At 33.4% G+C, this 27524-nt stretch overlaps 1 protein-coding gene across 1 annotated transcript; it reads right to left on the bottom strand.

The window, feature by feature from the left end:
- Window positions 1–511: 511 nt before the first annotated feature.
- LOC133189460 (multiple epidermal growth factor-like domains protein 10) lies at window positions 512–26573 on the bottom strand. Its single transcript, XM_061324830.1, has 8 exons — window positions 26489–26573; window positions 23836–23973; window positions 23096–23233; window positions 19559–19696; window positions 11193–11330; window positions 4808–4945; window positions 1117–1254; window positions 512–663 (listed from the first exon to the last, which is right to left on the bottom strand). Exons 1-8 carry the CDS (start codon window positions 26571–26573, stop codon window positions 512–514), a joined length of 1065 nt encoding a protein of 354 aa, XP_061180814.1.
- Between the last annotated feature and the right edge of the window lie 951 nt (window positions 26574–27524).

Raw genomic sequence — 27524 nt, 5'->3', positions numbered from 1 at the left:
GTGGTATAAGAGGAGTTCGGATAAGAGATTGGTACCACAAAACGTAACAGACGGATGGACGTACAGACAGACAGACGGACACCCCGATCACTATATACCCTCCCACTTTTCAAGCGGGGGGTATAATAATTATTTCAATAGTAAACGTTATATCAATAGTGGTTACAACCTGTGTTTGGTTTTGAAATGCACTCTCAACCACTATTGAAATAATTATTTCAATAGTGGTCGTTATTTCAATAGTGGTTACAACAATGCATACATCTTAAAAGGTTGTTATACATTATCCTTTCCTTCATTCTTCCATTTCATTTCTGAATACCTCCAACTTGTAAGTATTTCAATTAAATCACTCACATTTAGAGAAAATTTTGTTGGTCTGCTGCAAAGAAAAGGTTTTTCAAACAAATTTTTGTCAGGAAAGTTTCTAACAGAAAAAAAATGAACGTGGTCCATGTATACATAGGATTTTTGACTATTCATTCTATTCGATTTTTGAATGTTTTAGGATTTACTTATACTTACAAATATTACACATAGGGCCTTTCCATCCGGCAGAACATTTGCTACAGTTTCCATAGAAACGATTACAGGTTTCACCATTTAAACAGTTTCCACTGCACCTCTCTAAGCAGCCTTTTCCATACTCTCCACTCTCACAGGCTGAAGTATATGAGAGATATTTATTTGTTATTTGAGACACATACCTCTTTTATTGTTTATCCTGTTTCCACTTTGATTGTAGTGAAAAAAGAAAAAAAATCCACAGGTTAAACTGTTACTGTTGAATTATTGCAATGTTATCGTTATTCATAATTTTGGAAAATTATTTACCAAACTTTACAAGCATATTTACCAAGGTTTATTTATTCATATACATTTAATTAACAAATAAAAAAGAGGAAGGAAGAAAACGACTTTTGTCAATTTTTTTGGAAAACTTTATTATTCATATATTCTTAGGGCAGGTATGTTTTTGTAAATGTTTGGAATTTTTGGAAAAGTTTCATCTCAAGATTATGTTGGCAAAGTTTATAAAAGAAAGAGACACCACAGTACTCTTCTTACCTTACCGCATTGAAGAGTTAATCTAAAACATACTTTGTTTTTACTTACAGACATTACACATGGGACCTTTCCATCCAGTAGAACAGTAGCTACAGTTTCCATAGAAACGATCACAGGTTTCACCATTTAAACAGTTTCCACTACACCTCTCTAAGCAGTCTTTTCCATATTCTCCGATATCACAGGCTGAAAGAATACAATCATATAAGTATTGTAAGCTCCCCATGGATGGCCATACTGGAATGGGGGCTTTGTAATATACTTATGCAGTATTTCTTAGGTCAATCCTTAATTTTTAATTCATGTTTCTCAGTTAAGGAAAGACTTTTATCAATTAAAATATCGGTTTATAAATTGGTCTTGCAACAAGAGATGACAGTGTGGTAAAACAAACATCTATGTTGGATATATAGATATTTAGTATATTTGTTTTGGTCGTTTACGTCAACCGTTACTTTTAATGGTAAAAGAGGTTGATTTGGAAATAACATAAAAATATGGCTTCCGGTTGCATTAGAGACAAACTTTATTAGTTCTCAATGCATTTGAGGTCAAGAATTTTACTTGTGGATCACTAGTTTTTGAAACCTTTCTCTCTAAGGTTCTTGCAAGCTCATGTTTTGATATTAGATGATGGTAGATCTGTCTCCGTCTTAGACTCGAGAAGGATCTATTTCATTCGTTTATTGCTGCGTGCATTGTTTTATTCCCTCGTCCAAAAATGGCAGCAACTGTTCCCTTGCTAAGCGTTAGGCACTTTGAAGTGAAAGTTACGGTTTTTCTGAATTTTTTATACTAATTGTTAGGCCACTATTTACACAGTCATTTGTCGACGGATTTTTCCGTTATTTTCCGATCATGACAAGGAGCATACGGCGGGTGTGACCGGTCGGCAGGGAATGCTCACTCCTTCATGGCAACTGATCTCACCTCTGATGTCTTAGAGGTAAGAGTTTGCTCTGCTCCTATTTTGTATTGTTTAATGGACTTTTGAGCTCGAATACTGTTCGTTATCTCCACATATTTCATTTACGTCCACTGAATTTTATCTCCTTTATTTCTCAAGAAAATTGCCGTTTATCAGTTAGTAATCACCGCAAAGCATATCACTTCTACAGATTTCCTGAGCAGTGGCTGTTCCATCAATGAAACGTACAATGGCGTACATATCAATATTACACTATTTCATCCACTAAATCCTACTTTAATTGATTATTTGTACATATATAAATATAACCAATACAATGGGGTTTTTTTGTCTGTTTGTTAGTACGGGAATTAACATTGCAGCTAATGCAGAAAAAATACATAACCCGCTTACGCGTGTTATGCATTTATACTGCAACAACTGCAACATAAATTCCCGTACTTCCAACCCAAGAATGCATTCTAATATTTAATTGTCAGCCCACAACAATACTTAAAGTACTCTTTCGACTCAATTTTATAGTACTCATGAGCAAAGACAATCGGGTATGGTTCCCACTTTCCATTTTCCCCCTTTTAAATCAGGGATTTATATACTTTTTCCATTCGTGCATTCTGAGTAATATGCGTTACATGTTACCAATAATGTAACCCTTTTAACTCTGTAAGATGTTTTTAAATATCCCATTTTCGACTGATAGTATACATTAAAAGAAAAAGACTTGCAGATCTTTCCTCGTCGTCTGCCTCACCTCGTGCTAGACTTCACGTGACTACACATGAAAGTCTAAAACATTACAAAACATGGAATATGCATACATCGTAAAACAAGATGTGTTTGTGAAACACTGATGCCCCCGTATGGCAGCTTATGGCGAAGGTTAAATTTTCTCAAATGCAAGTCAAAATCCAGGCCAAAAGATAAAAAATGTTGGTACCAAAAGAAAGGTCTTGTCTCGAGGAATATACCTGTGAAATTTGAGAGACCTATCTGCAACTGTTCAAAAGTTATGGCGAAGGTTAAAGTTTTTTAAAAGTACGTAAAACGTCAAGGTCAAAGTTGTTGGTATCCAAAGGAAGGTCTTGTCACAAGGATTAAATATGTGAAGTATGAAAGCCCTAGCACCAACCATTCAAATGTTATGACCAAGGTTAAAGTTTCGAAAGTAGGTCAAACTCCTATGTCAAGGTCAAAGGGTCAAAGTGGTTGGTATGCATAGGAAGATCTTGTCACAAGGATTACATATATGAAGTATCAAAGCTCTAGCATTAACCATTCAAAAGTTATGGCCAAGGTTAAAGTTTTTCAAAAGTAATTCAAACTCCTGTGTCAAGGACAAAAGGTCAAAGTGGTTAGTATCCAAAAAAGGTCTTCTCACAAGAATTAGATATGTGAAGTATGAAAGCCGTAGCTCCAACCATTCAAAAGTTATGGCGAAGGTTAAAGTTTTTCAAAAGTAGGTCAAACTCATAGGTCAAGGTCAAAGGGTCAAAGTGGTTGGTATCCAAAGGAAGGTGATGTCACAAGGATTACATATGTGAAGTATGAAACCCTTAGCATTAACCATTCAAAAGTTATGACGAAGGTTAAAGTTTTTCGAAAGTAGGTCAAACTCCTATGTCAAGGTCAAAGGGTCAAAGTGGTTGGTATGCATAGGAAGATCTTGTCACAAGGATTACATATGTGAAGTACGAAACCCTTAGCATCAACCATTCAAAAGTTATGGCCAAGGTTAAAGTTTTTCAAAAGTAGTTCAAACTCCTGTGTCAAGGACAAAAGGTCAAAGTGGCAAGTATCCAAAAAAGGTCTTCTCACAAGAATTAGATATGTGAAGTATGAAAGCCGTAGCTCCAACCATTCAAATGTTATGGCGAAGGTTAAAGTTTTTCAAAAGTAGATCAAACTCATAGGTCAAGGTCAAAGGGTCAAAGAGGTTGATATCCAGAGGAAGGTCTTGTCACAATGAATACACATGTGAAGTTTGAAACCCCAAGCACCGACTGTTCAAAAGGTATGGCCAACGTTAAAGTTTTTCAAAAGTAGGTCAAACTCCTAGGTCAAGGTCAAAAGGTCAAAGTGGTTGTTTTTCAAAAAAAGGTCTTATCACACGGATTACATATGTGAAGTATGAAAGCCCTAGCTCCAACCATTCAAAAGTTATGGCCAAGGTTAAAGTTTAACAAAAGTAGGTCAACCTCCAAGGTCAAGGTCAAAAGGTCAAAATTGTTGGTATCCAAAGGAAGGCCTTGTCACAAAAAATACACATGTGAAGTTCGAAACCCCAAGCACCAACTGTTCAGAAGTTATGGCCAAGGTTAAAGTATCATAAAATTTTGCAAAAGTGGGTCAAACTCCAAGGTCAAGGTCAAAAGGACAAATATGATGGTACTCAAAGAAAGGTTTTGTCAAAAGGATTACACATGTGAAATCTGAAAGTCATAGCTCCAACCAAACAAAAGTTATGGGCAAGGTTAAATTTGACGACAGGCAAACAGACAAACAAACAAACAGAGAGACAGACAGGACAAAAACAATATACCCCGGGATTTTCCGATCCAGGGGCATAAACATTTTTCTTTTCCTTCATTCTTCCATGTTATTTCTAACAACCACCCATTTATAAATATTTCAGTTCAATCACTCACATCTAGGGTAAATTTTGTTGGTCTGCTGCACAGGAAAGTTTTTTCAAAACAAAAATTTTGTTATGAAATGTTTCTAACAGAAAAAAAAATTAACGTGGTCCATGTAGTATTTCTGACTATTCATCCAATTCATTTTTTGAATGTTTTAGGATTTACTTATACTTACAAATATTACACAAAGGCCCTTTCCATCCAGCAGAACATTTACTACAGTTTCCATAGAAACGATTACAGCTTTCACCATTCAAACAGTTTCCACTACACCTCTCTAAGCAGTCTTTACCATATTCTCCGCTCGCACAAGCTGAAGTATATGAGATATATTATTCGTTATTTCAAACAGATATTCTTTTAATCTTTTTTCTCCAACACTTTCCTCTTTCATTATTGTGAAAAAAGTAAAACATCCACAAGTTAAACTGTAAACCTTTCAAACCCTCTTTCACATGGTTTATTATTTTTTTTTATTAAGAAATAAGGGAAGAAAACGACTTCTGTCAACTTTTGAAAACTTTATTATTCAAATTTTCTTAGGGCAGGCCTACTCTTGTAAATGTTTGGTAGGGTGAATTCACCATGCATCGGACACCCTCGTACTTCAAGAAGTCCTAGCGACATCGCTACCGACCGAATACTATCAAAATGGACCTTAACATGTAGTATGTGATTAAAATATATTAAACTTGTGACACAATAGCATGCTATTTATTGAGGAAATGTCATTAAAAACGATTTTTTTAAACGAATTCACCATGGATCGGACAATATTCACTATGCATCGGAGAAAGGGTATTTTGAACCGAAAAAAATGTTTATACTTTTATCTCGGTGGTTTTAGATTAGTGACATGAAAATATTTTTATCTTTTATTTAAAAATCAACTTTTAAGTTTAATTTGATTGACTATATCAATCCACAAATGTGGAGAGATTTTAGTTGCATCCCTTTGCCTTAGAAAGGTTTTAAATTGCTAGTAATATGGCAACTCGCGCCTTTTTTCTCCCGAGTTATCATCTTCTAGTTTGTAGAAATAAATTGAGTCCACTTTTAGTCGTCATATACCAATAAATTGTATTTTAACTTACTATTTAGAGTTTTTATTTCCTATTTCCGCAAAAAACAGCCGTCAGTTGGGTTCTATACGAGATCGAAGATTTAGTGAATACAGATGCATCGAAAAGTGTCTGATGTATGGTTGATTTTTGTCCAATACACGGTGAATGAACATACTAGTAAAAAACAACTCTAAGAAAATTTATACAGACTTTCTGAAAAATTTCTGTAAAATTATCTATCATTGACACATTTCACCTAACACCGACTTGTTCCTTCGAGTCTAATAAAAGGAAGACAACTCTAGAAAAATTTCTGGTTACTCCTCTTTCATGATGTCAAATATGACATAACTTCAAGGCCATTCTCGTGGTATTTTTATCACAGCATGATAATAACATTCAGCATCATTAAAAAGTTTAAATCCTCAGCTTAAAGGTGGAAACAAGTTAAAACACAGAGACATTTAGGAATGATGCAAGTTTATTGTTTAAAGTTGTCCGAAGCAAGGTAAGCGTCCGATGCATGGTTAACTCATCCTATATTTGGAAACGTTTTATCGCAAATATTATGTTGGCAAAGTTTTTAAACAGAAAGAGTCGGAACAATTCTCATTTTGCCTTAATTAGTTCTTTAAAAAAGAAAGGCTTTGTTCTTACATGTACTTACAGACATTACACATAGGGCCTTTCCATCCAGCAGAACAGTAACTACAGTTTCCATAGAAACGATCACATGTTTCACCATTCAAACAGTTTGCACTACACTTCTCTAAGCAGTCCTCTCCATGTTCTCCGTCATCACATGCTGAAAGAATAAAATCATATAGTACTGTAGGATGGCCACCCTGGAATAGGGGCTATGCAATATACAATTATGTACTTAAGCAGCATTTCTCTAGGTCACTCCGTAATTCTTCATTCATGTCTCTCAGTAAGGACAAGTTTTGTTTTGGTCGGTGGAATCAACCGTGCATTCAAGGGTAAAAAAATGATTTGGAAATAACATAAAATATTGATTCTGATTGCATTAGAAATGAACTCCATTGGTGCTTAGTGTATTTAAAGTCAAGAATTTTACTTGTGGATCAATTGCTTTAAAACTTCTCTCCAAGGTTCGTGGAAGCACGTTTTGATTTTAGGGGAAGATCTGTCTTCGTCTCAGTGTCCTTCATCGTTTCTTTTGTTCGTTCATTGCTGCGTGCATTATTTCATTCACTCCTCCAAAAAAATGTTCGCAACTGTACGTTCTTTTGCCAAGCGTTTGGGTACTTTGAAGTGAAAGTAACTGGTCTTGTGGAAGAGACCTTAAAAACGCAGGGCCTGTTTCGCGGCAGGCGTTTGCACGATAAAAGTGCTCAATGGCCCCAAGTGTTGAGTAAAAGGGTTAATTTGAAATATTTCACTGGCATATGGTGCCTTCTCAAATGAATGATATAATCTTGCAACGGACGATAAACATCAATCAATCTATATAATGAAAAAATATCATTCACTATTCCAGTGAAATGCGTTCTAGTATTTCTTTTAATCTTGTCCCATGCCAGAGACAATAACATACATACAGTATATCTATATCTAGTCATCTACAGCTTTTCTGATACAGTTACTATAGTACATTGTGAATTGCAAATCAACTTAAAGTTCCCAGCACGTCAGTAGCATCAGCTTTCTTATATTCAGTTTACTTTGCAAAGTATACGCTAAACCTTATCTAAACTTGTAAAAAAAAAATATTGCACTGTTACTACAAAGACAGGTAAATCAAATTTACATACATGTAATTTAAGTGCAATTTAATAATATTTTTAGTTCAATTCGAAAACTTGATTACGTTTCAGAGTTGCAGATATATCCCCCTACATCTTTACAAGTTTGTATAGCCTACATGGATCATTTCTGGCGCATAATTTTCTGTCCCCTAATCTAAAAACTTGATCTTTCCGTATCATTTATTTACTTTGCAGTCGAGTCTTTCATTTTCCTATTGACTTAGTCATGTTAGACACCATTGGATTTCCTTCACATTGTCATAATGTTAACTCCATTCGGGGTCTAGAAAACGTTATGCACACCTGTGAAACAGTGAAAACGGAAGCACTTAAAAGTAGATGCAAACAAGTCAGATACCGGAAATAATCCAATTAAATTCATACTCGCTATGTGGGCGATAACATTTTGAAGAGTTGGTTGGCCACTTACAAAATTGCTCGCTTTTGAGATTGAGCAACCGGTACTGCATTCCGACTGTGTTTAGTAGCTAAAATTCAGGTATATATTTCAGTGATACATGTAAAACGGTTTTGATCACATTAATGCAGCTGTATTAAATGCAATGATAAAATATTTAACACTGTAATTTTTTTCAGTGTGGATAAGATACGATATAAAAGAAATAGATGATTAAACCTTTGACCTAAAATAAACGGATAAAAAATTATCCGTTACTGAATATACAATTTCTTAATATCGGATAGTTCTAGTGAAGTTTAGAATGTATTGTAAAATATAGACCTAGCAAATTGATATTCTACCGTTCTACTTAAGCCATTTAAATAATTTCCGATGGTATCTGAATTGAAAATTGAGATCTATATAAAAGTGTGTGACAGTTGTGTACACGCGTGCGAGAACTATAAATAAACCCGTATGAGTAGGTTTTTGAGCCATCGTAAAAACCGTTTCTTGTACACCGTATAGCGTTTTAAGCAAACCTTGTAGCGTGAGTGCAGCGTGTGTCTATGATATTAGCACGTTTAAGGGTCTGCTTCACTGTTCGTATTTCTCCTTCATTGCTCAAAGGACTAACAATAAATCTGACCGGACACTAGCTAGTTTCTGTTACATTTCAGCTCATTTTGAAAGGTGTCTTCTACAAGATGTCTTTTTGGGCTAGCCTGCAGTCTCAAGGCTGCTCTAAATTGCAAAGAATTGCAAAAAGGGGTAATGTCAGCGAAGGTACCTTACAAAAATAATTATATTATGAAAAAAATCTATGCTTATTTTTCCTTTTAATGCATTAAACTAAAAGAAAATTACTTTGTTTATAAAGTACTTACAAATATTACACATAGGACCCTTCCAACCGGCAGAACAGTAGCTACAGTTTCCATGAAATCGGTCACAGTTTTCACCATTCAAACAGTTTCCACTACATATTCCATGACAGTCTTTTCCATATTTCCCGCTGTCACAAGCTAAATGATCAAATAGATATTATTTATAGTTACTTAAACCGATATTTTTTTTTTCAATTATATCGTCAATTTCCTAGTTGATTAAAACAAGAACAGGAAAAGGTCAATTAGAATCAGACACATGTATCACCTATCATCATAAATATATTTGACTTAATGAATATAAAACACAAACTGTGTAACAAAAGTTTTTATGCGATAAGTAAAATTCAATGTTCTGAAAAAGGGACCTGTCGTTTTGTCCATAGTAAATGATAAGCAACTTTGTATATTACATATGAAAAACATATATATTTTGAAAGATGTACTTCATGGAAGTAAATATATTGTGTATATCGTAATTTATAAAGGGAAATAACATTCTTTTTAATGTATATTTAACCTTTAATTCTGAATAACCTCTCCCACCTCAATCCCAAACACCAAAACTTAAACTTCTATGTATAGAGCAACCCGGTCCTCCGGACTGCAATAAAAAATAAAACAACGATTTTTTTTTATCGGAGAGTTCAGGAGAAGTGTATAACGCGTATTGTAAAATACAGGTCTATTCTGTTATTCTACTTCAATTGTTGAAATACGAATGGAACTTGAATGGAAAATCGAGATCTATACCAAAGTGTATGATAATTGTGAACAACGCGACTGAAAACTGAATACAAACCAGTAAGTTCGTGTAGCTATTTTGTGCCATCATGATACACAACTTCGTCTAAACCGTGAAGCGGTTTTTAGCCAATTTTGTAGGGAGCATGAAGCGCACTTGCAGGTGTGACATTAGTGATATAAGCACTTAAAGGGTCTGCATCATTGTCTGTGTATCTCCCTCATGGGCCAAAGTTTAAACATTATAATAAATATAACTGAACACTAGCTAGTTTTTGTTTACATTTTGTCTCAAGATGTCTTTTTGGGCAGGCCCGTCTCAAGGGCTGCGCTAGAAAAATTAAAAATTATTGGAAAGGATCGCAAAAAGGATTATATCACAAAATTCTTTAAAAAATGACTGTATTCTACGTAAACCTCTGCCTATTAATCCGTTAATGCGTCAAACTAAAAACTAAATAAAAAATATTTCGTTTATAAAGTACTTACAAGCGTTACACATAGGACCCTTCCAACCGGCAGAACAGAAGCTACAGTTTCCATAAAATCGGTCACAGGTTTCACCATTTAAACAGTTTCCACTACATATTTCCAGACAGTCTTTTCCATATTCCCCGCTCACACAAGCTAATGATGAGATTAATATTCTTTATATTTACTTAAACTTTTTTATCGTCTCGCTGATTTCCTATTTGATTAAAACAAGAACAGAAAAATGTCAACAAGTCAATATGAGCTTTTAATTTGTATCTTACTTATTGTTATTCACACAATTTTAAAAAGTTACTTTATGGTACTAGTATTTTAAGTGGTAACAATTTGTTCATTCAATATTAACTTGACTATTGTTGTTGCCGATACTATATACAGAGTATACAGAGTAACAGAACATACCCTTACAAAGGATGACACACTATGATATCTGAACAGTTAAATTCCACATGAACTATTTCATCAGAGACTACTTAATATTTCAGATTTATAATTCGTTTTAAAGTTAAGAATAAAAGTTTGTAGATCTCCTTAACGATTGAGAGCTCTCAGATATTATGTATTAACGCACCACCAGAAAACGTTTTGTACATATAAAGAGGTTTTTTGTGGAAATCCGATAGGCCCATGTAGTTCACTATCGCACCATCGAGCATCGACTAAAGGGCCGATGGCGCGATGAAGATGAAGCGATGGCGTGATGACGATGACGCAATGGTCCGATAGCACTGACGATGATGCGATAGCCCAACAATACGATGACGATGGTGCGATAGTACGATGGAGCGATAGTGAACATACACATCGCTTTATCATTTTTGTATCATTGCTTTTTTGTCATCACACCATCATGTCATCGCTATCGTACCATCGACTCATCGTTTCATCGTGCTATCGCATCATCGACATCGCACTGTCGCGCCATCGCATCATCATTATCTCGCTTTCGCTTCAACACTTCATCGTCATCGTACAATCGCTTCCTCGTCATCGCATTATTGCATCATTTCACTATTGGCCCAAACCTCGATGGTGCTATAGAGAACTACAAGGCCCTATCCGGATTCTATAGGATTTTATCACAAACATTATGTTGGCAAACGTTCTAACAATTAAATTAGTTCTGGCCCATATAGACCTCTTTCTATTCCTATGTATTAAAGTTTATTGTTAGAATAGATGTTTTATCTATACATGTACTTACACACATTACACAAGGGACCTTTCCATCCGGCAGAACAGTGACTACAATTTCCATAGAAACGATCACAGGTTTCATCATTCAAACAGTTTTCACTACACCTCTCTGAACAGTCTTTTCCATATTCATTGTTTTCACAAGCTGAAAAAGACACTGAAATTATTTGTACATGTTTCATTCATACTGACATACATGTACGTGAACCTATCATGATTAAGCTTATAAAGGATATTCATTTAATTGCGCATTCGAGTGGTTCTTTTCTAATGAATAATAAGATCCGCCTACCTGCTAAGAAGGTAAAAGTATTCCTTTTAATGGAATGATCGGCATCGGATATCAATAGTCAGCATCATGAAATTGTCTTGAAATAAGTTATTTTTTTATTTTTTAGTCGGTTAGACTATTGTAAAAATCACTGTTTTTTCAAATTTATTTTAAATGACTCAAAATTAATATTTATTCTTTCTGTATGATTTTTTTTTTTTTTTGATTTAAAATCATTCCCCATTATAAAATGTAACAATAAAGTAGAAATTTGATTCCACCACCCTCAAAGCTAAAATTAATTAATATTGTTCGAAACAATAATATTTGATTTATTCATTCATGTTAATTTCAACTATTCCTCAGATTCGAGAGATTTTATACTGAGTTTATTTCTACTGCAATATTGTCAGCCCACAGCTATACTTAAATTACTCTCCCGACTCCCTATCCCGATTTATTGTCATATGAATCACTGATATTCTTTTGAATTTCAATTTTTTGGTTAAAATGTATCAAACAATTTCATAGTAGTCATGAGCAAACTCCCTTTTTTCCATTCCACATAAAGCAGTACCCAGGTCATATTTCGGTAAATTTAGACTTTTTCTCGTAAAATGTAACATTGATAAAACAACAAAGGCATAGAAAAAACATTTACTTTTGTTATCCTTTGTATAGACGTCATTGAGTCTTAGGCTAAAAGAAGCACTCCACTATGACGTCATCACGTGACGTCCATTAATATAAAAATCGCCTTAATAATAATAATAATAATAATAATAATAATACTTTATTTAAAGAAGGTAACCTGGTTAGTGCATGCACTATTCTTCCCCAGGGCCTTCTGGATATTAAGTACAGATACATATAATTATATAATATATATACAAATATACAAATTAACATATTGCAGTCCATATGATTACAGTCTCAGAAGTATGAATACAGAGTTTGTCTTTGTTCGATAATAATTACATATAAATAAGAAACAATCATAAACACAATTATTTAAATATAAATTGTAAAATAATAATAATAATGATAATAATAATAATAATAAATAATTGAAATATTTGCTCAGATATTTATTCCACGGCTAACAATGTAATTTTCTACCTTACATTTAAAAGCGTGTAGAGACTGAGAAAGCCTGATTTGTTGTGGTAGTTTGTTCCATAGATGTACACCTGAGTACTGAAAAGAGGTCTTAAATATGTTTGTACGGAAATTTGGTAATTTAAGATGGTAGTTTGATTCAGATCGCAGATTATAAGAAGTTGAAGATTGAAATTCAAATAACTCACAAAGATATTCAGGAGTCATACCATTGAATATTTTGAATAATAAAATGTATTTGTATAGATCAACTAGCTCATAAACTGTCAGCCAGCCAAGTTTCTCAAGCAATGGTTTAGAATAAGAATCAGGACTTGCATTGAGAATAATCCTGGCGGTCCTTTTTTGTAATTTAAATATTCTTTCAATACTGTTTTGGGGTGCATTTCCCCAAACAGTTAAACAGTAATTAATTGAATGTAAAATATAAGCATTGTAGTACAGTTTTCTGGTATGTAAGGCGAAGAATTTTTTTTTATCTTGCGTAATGTAAATAACTTGTAGTTTAAGGTTTTGCAAACCGAGTCTACATGAACAGAGGACTGTAATTTATCATCAATGTGTATACCTAGAAGTTTCTCAGTCTCAACCATCTCAATTGTTTTGTCTGAAGCATACAGTTGTAAATTTGGATTGATTAGTTTGGATTTTCTCTGCTGCGTGCCCATTAGCATACATTTTGTTTTATCTACATTCAATACCATTTGATTCTGAGAGCACCATTTTTCAATTTCACAAGTATCTGAGTTCAACACATTTTCTAGATATTTTGGATTATGATTGTTAGTGTATAGAGTTACATCATCAGCAAACATGTCAACATTTGAATTTTTTTACATGTAATGAAAGATCATTTATGTACAATAAAAATAAAAGCGGACCCAAAATAGAACCCTGCGGCACTCCTGCTGTGACGGGTAGGATATCGGAAACACATGTTCCAATTTTTACACATTGCGTCCTGCTATAAAGATACGATTTAAACAATTTATTGTCAAACTGTCAAACCTGTAATGAATTAATTTCTGTAGAAGAATATCATTATTTACTAAATCAAAAGCTTTACTGAAATCAATAAATGTAATACCAATTAGTTCACCACGATCCATTGCATTTAGCCAACTTTCTGTTAGTTTTGTGAGTGCAGTTTGACAAGAATGGAATTCTCTAAATCCTGATTGGGATTGTGTTAATAGATCAAAGACATTAGTAAACTGTTGGATTTGCTTAGCTACATGCTTTTCTATCAATTTTGATAGCTTTGGTAAGATAGAAATCGGACGATAATTATTAGGGTCAGCTTTGTCACCTTTCTTATAAATAGGTGTTACTTTAGCTTGTTTTAGATTTGTTGGAAAAATACCGTTAAGTATGCTAGAATTACTAAGATGAGTTACAGGTTTATATATATATATATATATATATATATATATATATATATATATATATATATATAGATATAGATATATATATAGATGATGTTTTTAAAAGCCGCGGTCCAATGAAGTCAATGCCAGCTGATTTATTGATATTGAGGGAATTCAACATGTTTAGAACTTCATTTTGATCAATTTGTTGAATACCTAAAAGGATTTCATCTCCAAGCTTAGAGTTTACAAAATTTTGCAATATACTAGGATCATACTGATGTTTAGGTAATTCAAAAAGAAGCTTTTTGGATACCTCCGTAAAATGGATATTGAAAGCATTCACTATATCCTGTAAGTCATCAACAATAGCACCGTTAGAATACACATGAGAAGGAGTTAAGCTGTTTAATTTTGAGGATAATTGATTTAGATAATTCCACATTTCTTTTGGATTTGAACTTTTTTCAATTGCCGTAGTAGTATGAAGATTTTGCTTTGTCTATCAGGAGACTAACTTTGTTCCGATACAGTCTATAGTTTTCCATATCCCCTTCTTTGTGATAAGAGTCGCGCAAGTGTCTAGCATCATTGATTTCTTGTGTTAGCCTTTTAGGTCGGATCTCGCTCTTTACTCGTTTCGTTTTAATTTGTGCATGTTTGTCAAGAACACTGTTGAATAATTCATAAAATTCTGTAAGTATTTCATTCGGATCATGCATTTGGAGGTTGTTAAAATTTACATATTTTAAGTCTTGTAGGAAGTTATTTTCATTAAACTTTTTAAAGTCTAGATATTTAATCTCTGTGTGATTTCCTTTTTTAAACATGCAGTTAGTTTTTCTAGTAGCACATATAGGGTAGTGATCAGAGATAGCAATAAAAGGAACATTATTTTCACATATGTTTTCTGGTTTATTAGTATAAAAGTGATTTATAAGGGTACTTGAGGTATTAGTTACTCTGGTTGGTGCTTTGATTAATTGTGAAAACCCATACTCTTCTAAAGCAAATGTCCAACTTTGTGGGGGTTCTTTGAATAAGTCTACATTGAAATCACCTGTTATGATAATTTCTGCATCGTCACAGCAGGAGGCACAGTTAATCTCTCTAGCCAGATCCTCCGCCCAGCAGGAGGGAGCAGATGGTGGACGATATGCTGAACAGTAATAAACTGGTTTAGAATTTTTAGTCTTTAATTCCAGCCAAATTGTTTCAATATTACTGATTTCAAGATCAGGCCTACGTTTATATCTTATATTATTAGAAATGTAGACAATAATTCCACCACCTGCTCTTAAAATGCGATCTTTTCTTTCCATATCAAAACCCTCAATATACAACTCAGAATCATTGACTTGATTATTCAAGAAGGTTTCACAAAGTCCTAAAATATCTAGAGTTTGTTTGTCATGAAGTAGCATTTTAATTTTAGGCATTAGATGGCATATGTTTAGATTTCCAAATCTTAAACCTTTTTTCACCAAACCAAATCCATTATTGCATGGTATGTTCTCATTTTTAGATATGGTAGGATTAGCAGATTGTTTAAACTTCTTGGTATAAAAACTATGAATATTCTTGTCTGGTTTTGAAAATTTAGAAGTATTTGGTGAAGTAATTGAATGTTTAGAATTTGTTACAGGAAGACAAGAATATTCACATTGATTGCATGAACAGTGGATCTTATTACATTCTGAACATAAACTATTAAGAGTGGAATAAACATTGTTGTTACGCAAAATCGTTTGGGAATTGGTGACGGCTACACTTTCATTGCCTGTTTCCTAGTGGCTATGTGGACAGAGCTTGGTTTTGTGACCTAGCTCTCCACAGTTCCAACAGTCCAGCTTTCTTCCATGTCTGCAGTGTCGCGATATGTGGCCACATTCCCCACAGAAATAGCAGAAGGCTGGAAGGCAGACGGAAGTATTGCCAACTAATGTTGCCGTTTCTTCGCCATTCGTACGCACATTTCCGGCTTTGAGGATACTCACGTATCCATGGAATTTTTTCAGTTATGCTGCTGTACCTCTGTCTGACAGATGAATGCCGTCTTTCCAGTAGTATTCTTGTTTGGGCTTTCCATGGCCAAAGAATTTAGAAGTTGGAATCATTGTGCCACCATATATTTCGCATACATTTTTAATAATTCCATTAACTTCACTGGTTTCTGTATCACGTCTAGGTAACACTTCCGAGATAAATACACGGACACTAGAATTCCGATTTCTGAGATCTGTGATTACTTCTGCGAAATCATTTTCTATTGTCTCTGGGTCTCGTCGTCTTGATGCATCATTTCCTCCAGCCAATATGATAACACTACGATATGACGATACATCCATTTTTGAGAGCTTGGCCCGTACATGGGAGATGTTTGCCCCTCGATTTGTGTTGATCTGCACAGTTGGACGCACTCCTCTGGTACGGATCCTTTGTTATATGGAGCTTCCTATGATGAGGACAGATTTATCCTTTGGAATCTTTCCAGGTTGATTTGTTCAACGTTTGGTGTTTTAATCTGGCGAGGTAGGAAAACTCATTGTATGTTTTTCACTGGCATCAGTCATTGTACTGTTGGAGATTGTTGGAGCTTTAAGGGTACATTGGCTATGCCTAGATATACCAGTTGGAATCTGAAATCCGTCTGCTGATGTCTCCTTTTGTTTTGTCCTGTTTGGAGTTGTTTGGGCAGCTCTTGTAACAAGCGATGCAACCTTTTTTTATACATTTAGTTGCTGTTTTAGGTCACTGACTTCTGGTGTCAAAAGCTTGACAGTATCAGACAGCTCCTGGATAAGTTTTGCACTGCTGATACACTGATGGCAATTCTGTGATGCTTTACCTTTAGGAGTCGAGGTGCACTGAGGAGATGTTTCATCTAAAGTCTTACACCTTGTTTCCAAATTAACATTTGTTCTGCTCAAATCCATGAGGAACTCCTGATACCAAGAGAAATATGAGTCCCCTTTGGATATGTAGAGCTTGTTCTCTCATAAATGGTTACTGTGACGGTTTTGTCCTGTGATTTATAAATTGATCCATGTCTTCTTTCATTACTGTCTTTAAAAAGTAGGAGTTTCTTCTCTAACAGATCTAAAATCATGGGGTACTTGTCGCCATCAAAAGTTATTGTAACACTTTTCTGATTTTTCTTAATTTGCAAGAAACTTGGCACATCATTTATACTTAGTCTCACAGATTCCGTTGGCAGATCATTATTTAAATGATCTTGAAAATCCAGTAAATGAGTCCAAAAGTGACTTGAAAAGATTAGAATTATCACTCAAACTCATTATTATTCCATTGTTAAAGTTAAGTATAGATAAGAGCTTCAGGAGCTGTAAAAACACGTCTGGTCACCTTGACTGCTTATCATAATATGCGTATCTTAATGAGAAAGTGAAAAGTTGAACACTATCCCGGAAATATTCATTTCTTTTTGTGAAAATAATTATGTAAAAACATCACTTGGCCATGAAAAGCGCTGCTAGAATCCTACTCTCCCGACACAGAAAAAAATATTCCAAAGCTTCGCAAGAAACCTTACCATTTTTTTTTTTTTTACATTTTGTACATTCGATCAAGGAATTGTCATCTATTAATGTTAACCACATTATTTTACTAACACTTTCCAAGTACTATAGAATACAAGCTTTCGATACAACCAAAAATTATGCTTCAAAGTATGTGGCGTAGTGTTGAACTTTTGGCATCTTTGTTGTTATAACGACAGAGGAAAGGCTGATCTGCGTCTGTTCATTATAAAAAAATATGATAAGAATAATTCAGCGTACCTTTTACTTAATCTTTAATTCCTTGTGAATCACACATAACATTCACGGTATATGCTTTAAAATTCCCATTTCACATCAATTCTCGTCACGTTTAATTTTCACTCGGCAAATATTTGATAACTAGTTATGACGTCATGGGTTTGGTATTTAACCCCCGTGATAAATACTTAGCTATTTATACCATCCAAAAACGACAAAATTAAGTTTATATAATGTTTTTGAATGATTCCATTCATTTCTTGGACCTGAAATTGAACTTTAAATATAGATAATAAGAAATCATTATGTCAAGTTCACGTCATACAGCTTAATATGACGTCATATTGTATAGGCAAGTAGGATATTCCTGGGTGTAGCCTTTACATACCCGCGCCCCCTCCCCCTTGTAAATCAGGGATCGACACACTCCCTTCTTATTTATAAACTCTGAGTAATATGCGTTACATATTACCGATAATATAACCCTTTTGTCTCTATAAACTGTTTTAAATATCCTGTTTTCGACTGATAGCATACATGAAAGGGTGAAGGTAATGAACAGTGATCAATCTCATAAAATACTTAAACCAATTCAAACATGTGAACAGGGCATAAACACGGACCCGACGGAAATTCCAGAGGTGGGATCAGGTGCCTATTTGGAGAAAGCATCCCATGTTAACCGGTCACACCCGCCGTGAGCCCTATGTATTGATCAAGTACACGGAACATTCCGCAGTCAAATTTACTACAAAACAAAGGCCTAACAATTGTAAGAATTAATATATGAAAGAATTCTTTGATTAAATTGAAAAAAAAAACCATCCACAGGTGAAACTGTTAACGATTAATTTTTGCAATGCTGTCGTCATTCACAGTTTTGGAAAAAAAGAGAGGAAGTTTGCAATTTTTTATCGTCGGCTTCACCACCTCCCCTAGACTTCACGTGATTGTAAGTTAAAAGTGGACAAACATGGAATATGCATACATCTTAAAAGGTTGTTATACATTATCCTTTCCTTCATTCTTCCATTTAATTTCTGAAGACCACCGACTTGTAAGTATTTCAATTAAATCACTCAAATCTAGAGAAAATTTTGTTGGTCTGCTGCAAAGAAAAGGTTTTTCAAACAAATTTTTGTCAGGAAAGTTTCTAACAGAAAAGAAATGAACGTGGTCCATGTATACGTAGGCTTTTTGACTATTCATTCTATTCAATTTTTGAATGTTTTAGGATTTACTTGTACTTACAAATATTACACATGGGTCCTTTCCATCCGGCAGAACATTTACTACAGTTTCCATAGAAACGATCACAGGTTTCACCATTTAAACAGTTTCCACTGCACCTCTCTAAGCAGCCTTTTCCATACTCTCCGCTCTCACAGGCTGAATTATATGAGAGATATTTGCTATTTCATAAACATACCTCTTTTATTGTTTATCCTATTTCGTCTTTGATTGTAGTGAAAAAAGAAAAAAAATCACAGGTTAAACTGCTACCGTTTAATTTTTGCAATGTTATAGTCATTCACAGTTTTGGAAAATTATTTACAAAACTTTACAAGCATATTTACCAAGGTTTATTTATGTATATACATTTCATTAACAAATACAAAAAGAGGAAACAAGAAAACGAATTTTGTCAATTTTTTTGGAAAACTTTATTATTCATATATTCTTAGGGCAGGTATGTTCTTGTAAATGTTTGGAATTTTTGAAAAGTTTCATCTCAAGATTATGTTGGCAAAGTTTACAAAAGAAAGAGACACCTCAGTACTCTTCTTACCTTACCGCATTGAAGAGTTAATCTAAAACATACTTTGTTTTTACTTACAGACATTACACATAGGACCTTTCCATCCAGTAGAACAGTAGCTACAGTTTCCATAGAAACGATCACAGGTTTCACCATTTAAACAGTTTCCACTACACCTCTCTAAGCAGTCTTTTCCATATTCTCCGATATCACAGGCTGAAAGAATACAATCATATAAGTATTGTAAGCTCCCCATGGATGGCCATCCTGGAATGGGGGCTTTGTAATATACTTATGCAGTATTTCTTAGGTCAATCCTTAATTTTTAATTCATGTTTCTCAGTTAAGGCAAGACTTTTATCAATTAAAATATCGGTTTATAAATTGGTCTTGCAACAGGAGATGACAGTGTGGTAAAACAAACATCTATGTTGGATATATAGATATTTAGTATATTTGTTTTGGTCGTTTACGTCAACCGTTACTTTTAACGGTAAAAAAAGGTTGATTTGGAAATAACATAAAAAATATGGTTTCGGGCTGCATTTAGAGACAAACTTTATTAGTTCGCGATGTATTTGAGGTCAAGAATTTTACTTGTGGATCACTTGTTTTTGAAACCGTTCTTCAAGGTTCTTGCAAGCTCACGTTTTGATATTAGATGGTAGATCTGTCTCCGTCTTAGTCTCGAGAAGGATCTATTTCCCTCGTATAGTGCTGCGTGTATTGTTCTATTCCTTCGTCCAAAAATGGTAGCAACTGTTCCCTTGCTAAGCGCTGGGCACTTTGAAGTGAAAGTTACGGGTCTTCTGGACGAGACCTTAAAAACCAAGGCCTCTATTGTCGCAGGTATTTGCACGATAAAAGTGTGCCATGACCCTAATTGCTGAGTAAAAGACTTAATTTGAAATCATTCGCTGGTATATGGTGCCGTCTCATTCGAGTGATATAATCTTGCAACAGACGTAAAATATCAATCAATCAATAAAATAAAAAATATCAATAACTATTCTAATGAAATGCGTTCTGGAATTTATTTAAATCTGGTCCCATGCCAGAGTCAATATTATACATACAGTGTATATAGTTATCTACAGCTTTACTGATACAGTAGTAAAATACAAATCAACCCATCATCAGCATCAGAATTCCAGTATTTAATTTACTTTGCAAAATATGCGTTAAACTTTATTTTACTTGTAAAGAGATTTTGCAACACTTCTTCAAAGACAAGCAAATAATTAAGAAATAAGATATCATTTTTAGAGTTTCATTCGGATAGGACATAAAGTTGGTCACGTGATCAAATTCTATAATGCCCGAAGGGCGTTATAGTAGATTTGATCACGTACCAACTTCATGTCGTATTTCAATGAAACTCTAAAAATTGATATTTTATTTCTGATATTTATATTTTATTTTCATTTGTGTTACACAGAAAAATATTCATTATTAAGACTTTGTTATGAAAATGCAACATAACATACATGTACGACGTCCTCTGACGTCACAGTCTAGACCTTCCAAAGTCTCCTGCAATTTGTTTTCCATACGCTCGAAAGTCTGATCACGTAACAAACTGTGTCATTGAAAACTGAATGTCAGTTAAATTTGTACTGACATATAAGGAAATGCATTGGCAAATGTAAATATACAAGTTTACTTGCATGTAATTCAAGCACAATTTTAGTAATATAATTAGTTCGATTCAATAATCTGATTACGTTTCAGAGTTGCAAAAAAATCATAAAACCTTAGGTGACCATATTAGGGGCTATATGGGCCTCCCAAATTTAAGGGTTTGAGTAGTCCATATTGATATTTTCAGGTACAAATTTCCAAATCGATCTTTTCGTATCATAAGTATAATCTGCGGGCCAGTCTATTATATATCTTTGTATTTTAGCACCATTTGTTTCCCCTAGTGATGTACCGATTAATTGATTAAATCGACTATCTAATCGAAACGGTCCCTGATTATAGATAATCGATCATAATTTTTATAATCGATTACTCGAACTATTAGTTTCTGTAAAAGCAAATTATTGCTTTGATTTTTGATTCATTCTTCTTTGAATTTAACTAAATCCTATGTAATAGTCTAATAAATGAACCCAATGATACAAACTATTTTAAAAATGTATTCTAGAAATCACTCCAGAATTTCTAACCCATATATTCTTCAAAAATTTAATATTTGATATTGATCGATTTTTAATCGATTATAGTGCATCCGATTATTCTGATAATCGATTATGGAAAAAAAAATCCCGATTTCCCATCACTAGTTTCCCCTCACATAGACATAAAGTTATTTCTATTCAGAGTATAGAAACCCTTTGTTTGTTGGGAACAGTGAAAACGGAAGTATATTGAATAGTAAGAGAAAGCCACGGTCAGATTCCAGAAAAGTTCTTGCTCATAAAATTCTTCCTCACGAAGTGGGAATTAAATCCAGAAGAGTAGATTGTCCATAAACAAAATAATCATTTGAGAGTGAAGGAGCGGTTATTGCAACCCGGCTGCGTTTAGTAACTATAGATTTCATGTATACATTTTTTAGCGATAAAACGGTTTTGAACACAATAATTAGCTGTATTAACCTGCGATGGTAAAATATTTTGCATTGTATTTTTTAGTGCAGAATAAGATAAGATATGGAAGAAAGAAATGACTAAACCCTAAACCTAAAAATAAACGGATAAATAAAATGACGATTGTCAGTTGCTGAATATATATTGATGTCAGATAGAACAGGTGAGATGGAGAACTATTGAAACATATAGGCCTAGCAAGTGAAAATATTTCTGTCATTCTACTTTTATCAATAAAAACATTTCTGATGGAATATGAATGATGGAAAGCCGAGATCTGTACTAAAGTGCATGATTATTGTATACTATGAGTGTGAGAACCTGTATGCGTAGCTTTATGTGCCATCTGTAAAAACCTTTTTGTGTACATCCTGGAGTGTATTTATTAAATCTTGTGGTAAGCACATAACGTGCGTGCATCGAGTTCACGTTTAATGGTCTGCATTATTGTATATCTCCCTCATCGGTCAAAGGTTTATCAGTAAATATGACTGGACACTAGCGTTTGAAAGCTGTCTTCAAGATGTCTTTTTAGGCAGGCCATAGAAATGTTTGTTTTTTGCTTGTTTTGTTTGTTTGTTTATTGTTTAACGTCCCTCTGGAGAATTTTTATGGAGACGCTACCACTTGCCGGTGGAGAGCTGCAAAATTTTTACCTATACTCGGCACTCAGGGCCATTGAGCAGTGAGGGATCTTTTTCGTGCCAACACCTACTGCGATACGGGACCTCGGTTTATACGGTCTCATCCGAAGAACGGGTCTCCACGTCCCACAGTAGGATTTGAACCCGCGATGTAAGGATCCACTCCTTACTCCGCGACTCTAGAGCGAACGATCTAACCACTGCGCCACGCGGGCGACTAGAAAGATTTGAAATCATTGAAATGAATTGCAAAAAGGGATAATGTCAGCAAGGTTCCTAGCAAAAAATAATTGTATTTTGAGAAAGTCCCCACCTATTCTTCTGATAATTCCTTAATCTAAAAGAATTCAAAAATACTTCGTTAATAAAGTACTTACAAATATTACACATAAGACCTTTCCAACCGACAGAACAGTAGCTACAGTTTCCATAAAATCGGTCACAGGTTTCACCATTTAAACAGTTTCCACTACATATTCCCTGACAGTCTTTTCCATATTCCCCGCTGTCACAGGCTGTATGATGAAATAGATATTTATATTTACTTAAACAGATATTTCTTCCATTGCTTCGCTGATTTCCTGTTTGATTAAAAACAAGAACAATGTCAACTATTTTTATTCAAACTTCAATAGTACTTCTAACATACTAGTAATCTATACCACTTTTTTATTAAATGGAACAATTCTTTCACTCAATACTAACATGACTATTATTGTCGCCGATATAATATACAGATGAGCGCAACAGAAAATGCCCTAACAACAGATGACATATGGACACTAAAATTCAACTTTAACTACTAAATCAAAGGGTTCTTAAAGCTTTAGATGAATCTTATACTTCGCTTTAAACATAATCAAAGTTTGTTAATCTTCTTAAGGGTTTGAGGCTTACAAATATTATTTATTAATGCAAGCACTAGGGAACGATTGGTACATTTGGAGAGGTTTTATCACAAACGTTATGTTGGCCAACTTTCTAACAGAAATATAGACGTGGTCAATATAGGTCCCTTTCTATATTTCCGTGTTAAAGCTTATTGTAAGATGAGATGCCTTGTTTATACTTACACACATTGAAGAGTTAATCTAAAACATACTTTGTTTTTACTTACACACATTACACATGGGACCTTTCCATCCAGTAGAACAGCTATTACAGTTTCCATAGAAACGATCACAGGTTTCACCATTTAAACAGTTTCCACTGCACCTCTCTAAACAGTCTTTTCCATATTCATTGTATTCACAAGCTGAAAGAAGATATTGAAATTATTTGTACGTGTATTCCTTCATATTGACATACAGTTAGTTTACAGAGGATGTTCATTTGATATATTCGACTGGTACTCTTCCAATGAAAAAGTAAAATCAAACCACCTCCGCCAGGAAAATAAGTATTTCTTTTAAAGGAATGATCGGAATAAGATATCAATAGTCAGCATATCATGAAATTCTTGAAATATTAAGTTTTTTTTTTAAAAAAGACATTTAAAGACAATTGTAAGTGATTTTAATTAAAATTTGTTCGATGACTATGCAATTTTTTTTTTATTTTACATTATTTCTCAATTTGCATAAACGAGAGCAATTATGCATAAAATTATCACGCAAGTAAACTGATGACTATCATCACAGAACCAAAAACCAGAGGCTATTTCCTGATGTTTACATTTTCACTTGATTCTTGGTTCAACTTTTTTTTCAATAATACGTAATCTCAGCAGGGGTTAAGTTGCACACAGCGAGAAACCATGGTGTTCTGTTACGAGAAATCGCTTTATGAGGATATAAATGTATTATGTTATTTGTACTTTATCTCGGATAAAGAAATTTTAAAATGAAAATTAATAAATTGCCTTCAAGATACCAATATTACATTAAAAGCAGAAACTATGGTGCTATGATTTCTTTTTTAGTCATATTTCTCAAACCCCAAAGGTGTAGAAGTTCTTATTTAAAACGATTTTGAAATGAATTTCCGTCTCAAAGCAAAGTGATGGTATTTCCATTTTATTAGAATTTACTACCGATAAAAAATACTATTCTGTTATGTTTATGGACCAAATAATGATAACTCAGCTTGCTACACAAAATTGCGAGAATATATTGATGGTTTTCAAAATGAGAATGTTATAATTTGTGGTTTCAAAAAGTTACAAAAAATAACGAAAAAAAATGTAAAAGAAAATGGTGAAAACAAAATGTATTTTTGATATGAGCGTAAATATTACAATTCTTATAAGAAATAATTCAAATATCAAGAGAATTTGAGGTCACACAGAAAGAAAATAAGATAACTATCTTAAACAGGTCTTTTATATTGGACGGCAGTGATAAGTCTCTACAAGAAAGTTTAAAAACTTTGAGATACTTTGCAAAAATATCAACGCTTCACATTAACCATAATAAAAAACAAGTTATATCGATAGGAAGTAAGAAACATACTTAAGGTCGATGCGCAATTCTAATTATTAAGATTATCAGGACTCTTCTTCCCATTTAAAGACTATGAGAAATAAAAACACTGAAAATGGAAAAAAATGTAATTCTTTAAATAAAAATAAAAATGCACAAGAAAATGTATACTCTGCTTAGGCAAAGATTGTAAAAAAAAAAAATCTTCGGAAAACAGAAAAAGGTATATTATATTAATCTTATTGATATATAAAATAAAAATAATATAAAGAAGTGAAACTGAAATAGAAAATAGAAATGCAAAATAAAAAGTTGATTTTTATGAAACATCAAGTCAATTGCAACACATGTAATTTTTATACATTTTAAGTCAACACATGTGATTTTTATACATTTTAAGTCAACACATGTAATTTTTATACATTTTAAGTCAACACATGTACATGTAATTTTTATACATGCATATGCTTTCCCGGCATAGAACAACTGTCAGACCAAAAAGCACAAATGACCACAATGGTCAGCTATCTTTTATGCATTGACTAGGAACAGCAAACATTTCAAAGGTTCAATAAGTACGTGTATAGCTTTACTAAAATCTAGTAAAAAATTCTGCATATTAAACCTAAGAAACATCTGTCCCGTTGGTCACTCAGCTCTATATTCTGCTCTTTTGTATCTAAGAAGACATGATGGCACCATTTCCAAAGTATTAAGATTTAAGATCACCTGACCAAACAATTCATTAGCTATTTCTGCAAAAGCAATGATAGCCCTAACAATTTCTAAACTGCATTCAACATCACAATATCTGACAGCGTGAATTTTTTCTAGAACACATATCAGTTCTCCAACTGTTCTGTTATCACATAACATAAATTTCAGAACCAGTTACTCTACAGGTGATAAAGACCTCAGTGATTGAAAAGAATTGTTATGTTTCTAACCTACATGATAAACATAAAACATCGAGATTATGAATATCCCATATATTTTTCCTTTGCCATGAAAACTATAACTTGATACTGAGGTCAGGGGTAGGTCAGGTGTGTATTACTATTTTTCAAGAATTGAAAAGATGTAAAACGCACGGTCGTTTGGTGTTTATCAAACTACTAGATTATATATATATATATATATATATATATATATATATATATATATATATATATATATATACTTATACTATATTACCAAGAAATATTTATTAACAATCAAAATTAAGAAATGACAAAATCTAATATCTAAACTCATTAAAACGCTGCTACTTTTAAGAAACAAAAAAAAAATATGTACGACATAAAATTTCGTCACTTTTCTCTGAAATGTAATTTAGAGTATGTGAATTACCAGGACTTACACATATTACAAAAGGAGCCTTTCCATCCAGTAGGACAACTGCTACAGTTTCCATAGAAACGATCACAGGTTTCATTATTCCAACAATTTCCACTACAAAGTTCTAAGCAATCTATTCCATACTCTCCTGTGTCACAAGCTGTAAAGAAGACATTGATAAAGCTATACTTATTTCGGGACAAAATTAATGACACATAGTCCTGGCCCCACCGACACAAAACTTTAAGAATTCTCAAAAAAATTCTCAACTCAAGTCTTGAGAATTACTCAGCTAAGAATATTCTTAAGGATATCCGATCTTCAGTCAGGAAGGATAACTTTTTAATCTATAATTTAATTCAAAAAGTCTCAAAATGAAGCTTGAAATAGAAATCTTTTTATGCAGCAATTTTCATTCTATGCCTCTCAATGTGATTCAAGGTCCTTTGGGGTTCTTAGAAATGGTATTATAAAAAGTTGATATTTGTACCTCATAAAAGTATTTTAAACATTACATATTTAAAGAAATCGAAGTTCTTTTAATCTAGCCTTAGATACCAATGTTTATTAGCATGATATAGAATTAAAAGTGATTTATGGTGTTTTGCTATGATAGGAAATACTTTATACACTATGCAATACAAAATAATCAAAGTAAATAGAAGACACTAAAGTACTGTATAAGTATAAAAATCATGAAATTTTCTTCAAAAGCCTGGATACCTATGACTTTTATTCTTAAAATGTATCTGTTGATCAATTTTCAATTTGAAAATGCATAGCAGGTGTTTTTATTCGCATTTCCAGAAAATTTATTTGAGATTTAGTAATTTTCCGATTATAATATGATTAACTTTAAAGATGAAGTCTGAAAATTACCTTGGGTAATTACACATTACTTTGAGAATTCAGAGACATTTTTGTGAGCATTTTCAATTACTCAACTCCTGAATTTCAAAACCTAAGGATGGGATTACCTTAAATTCGCTGCCAAAAAAGGATTTGAGAGTATTCTCAGCTGAGTAATTTTCAATACTTGAGTTTAGAA

This window comes from Saccostrea echinata, unplaced genomic scaffold (genome assembly GCF_033153115.1).
Source record: "Saccostrea echinata isolate AGI-Se365-2 ecotype Australia unplaced genomic scaffold, CSIRO_AGI_Sech_v1 ptg000018l, whole genome shotgun sequence".
In the NCBI taxonomy this organism is placed as follows: domain Eukaryota; kingdom Metazoa; phylum Mollusca; class Bivalvia; order Ostreida; family Ostreidae; genus Saccostrea; species Saccostrea echinata.
The sequence above is the reverse complement of the archived record's forward strand: the minus strand, read 5'-3'. Positions and strand labels throughout refer to the sequence as shown.

What these genes read in the sequence shown, in the direction of transcription:
- LOC133189460 (XM_061324830.1), bottom strand. Translation starts at nt 26,573, where the DNA reads ATGAAACCTGTGATCGTTTCTATGGAAACTGTAGCAGTTGTCCTACTG. An exon ending in AGGTCTTATGTGTAATATTT is followed by an intron (nt 19,697 to 23,095) that starts GTAAGTACTTTA and finishes GTATTCTTTCAG; the next exon opens with CCTGTGATATCGGAGAATAT. An exon ending in AGGTCCCTTGTGTAATGTGT is followed by an intron (nt 4,946 to 11,192) that starts GTAAGTACATGT and finishes CATATACTTCAG; the next exon opens with CTTGTGCGAGCGGAGAATAT.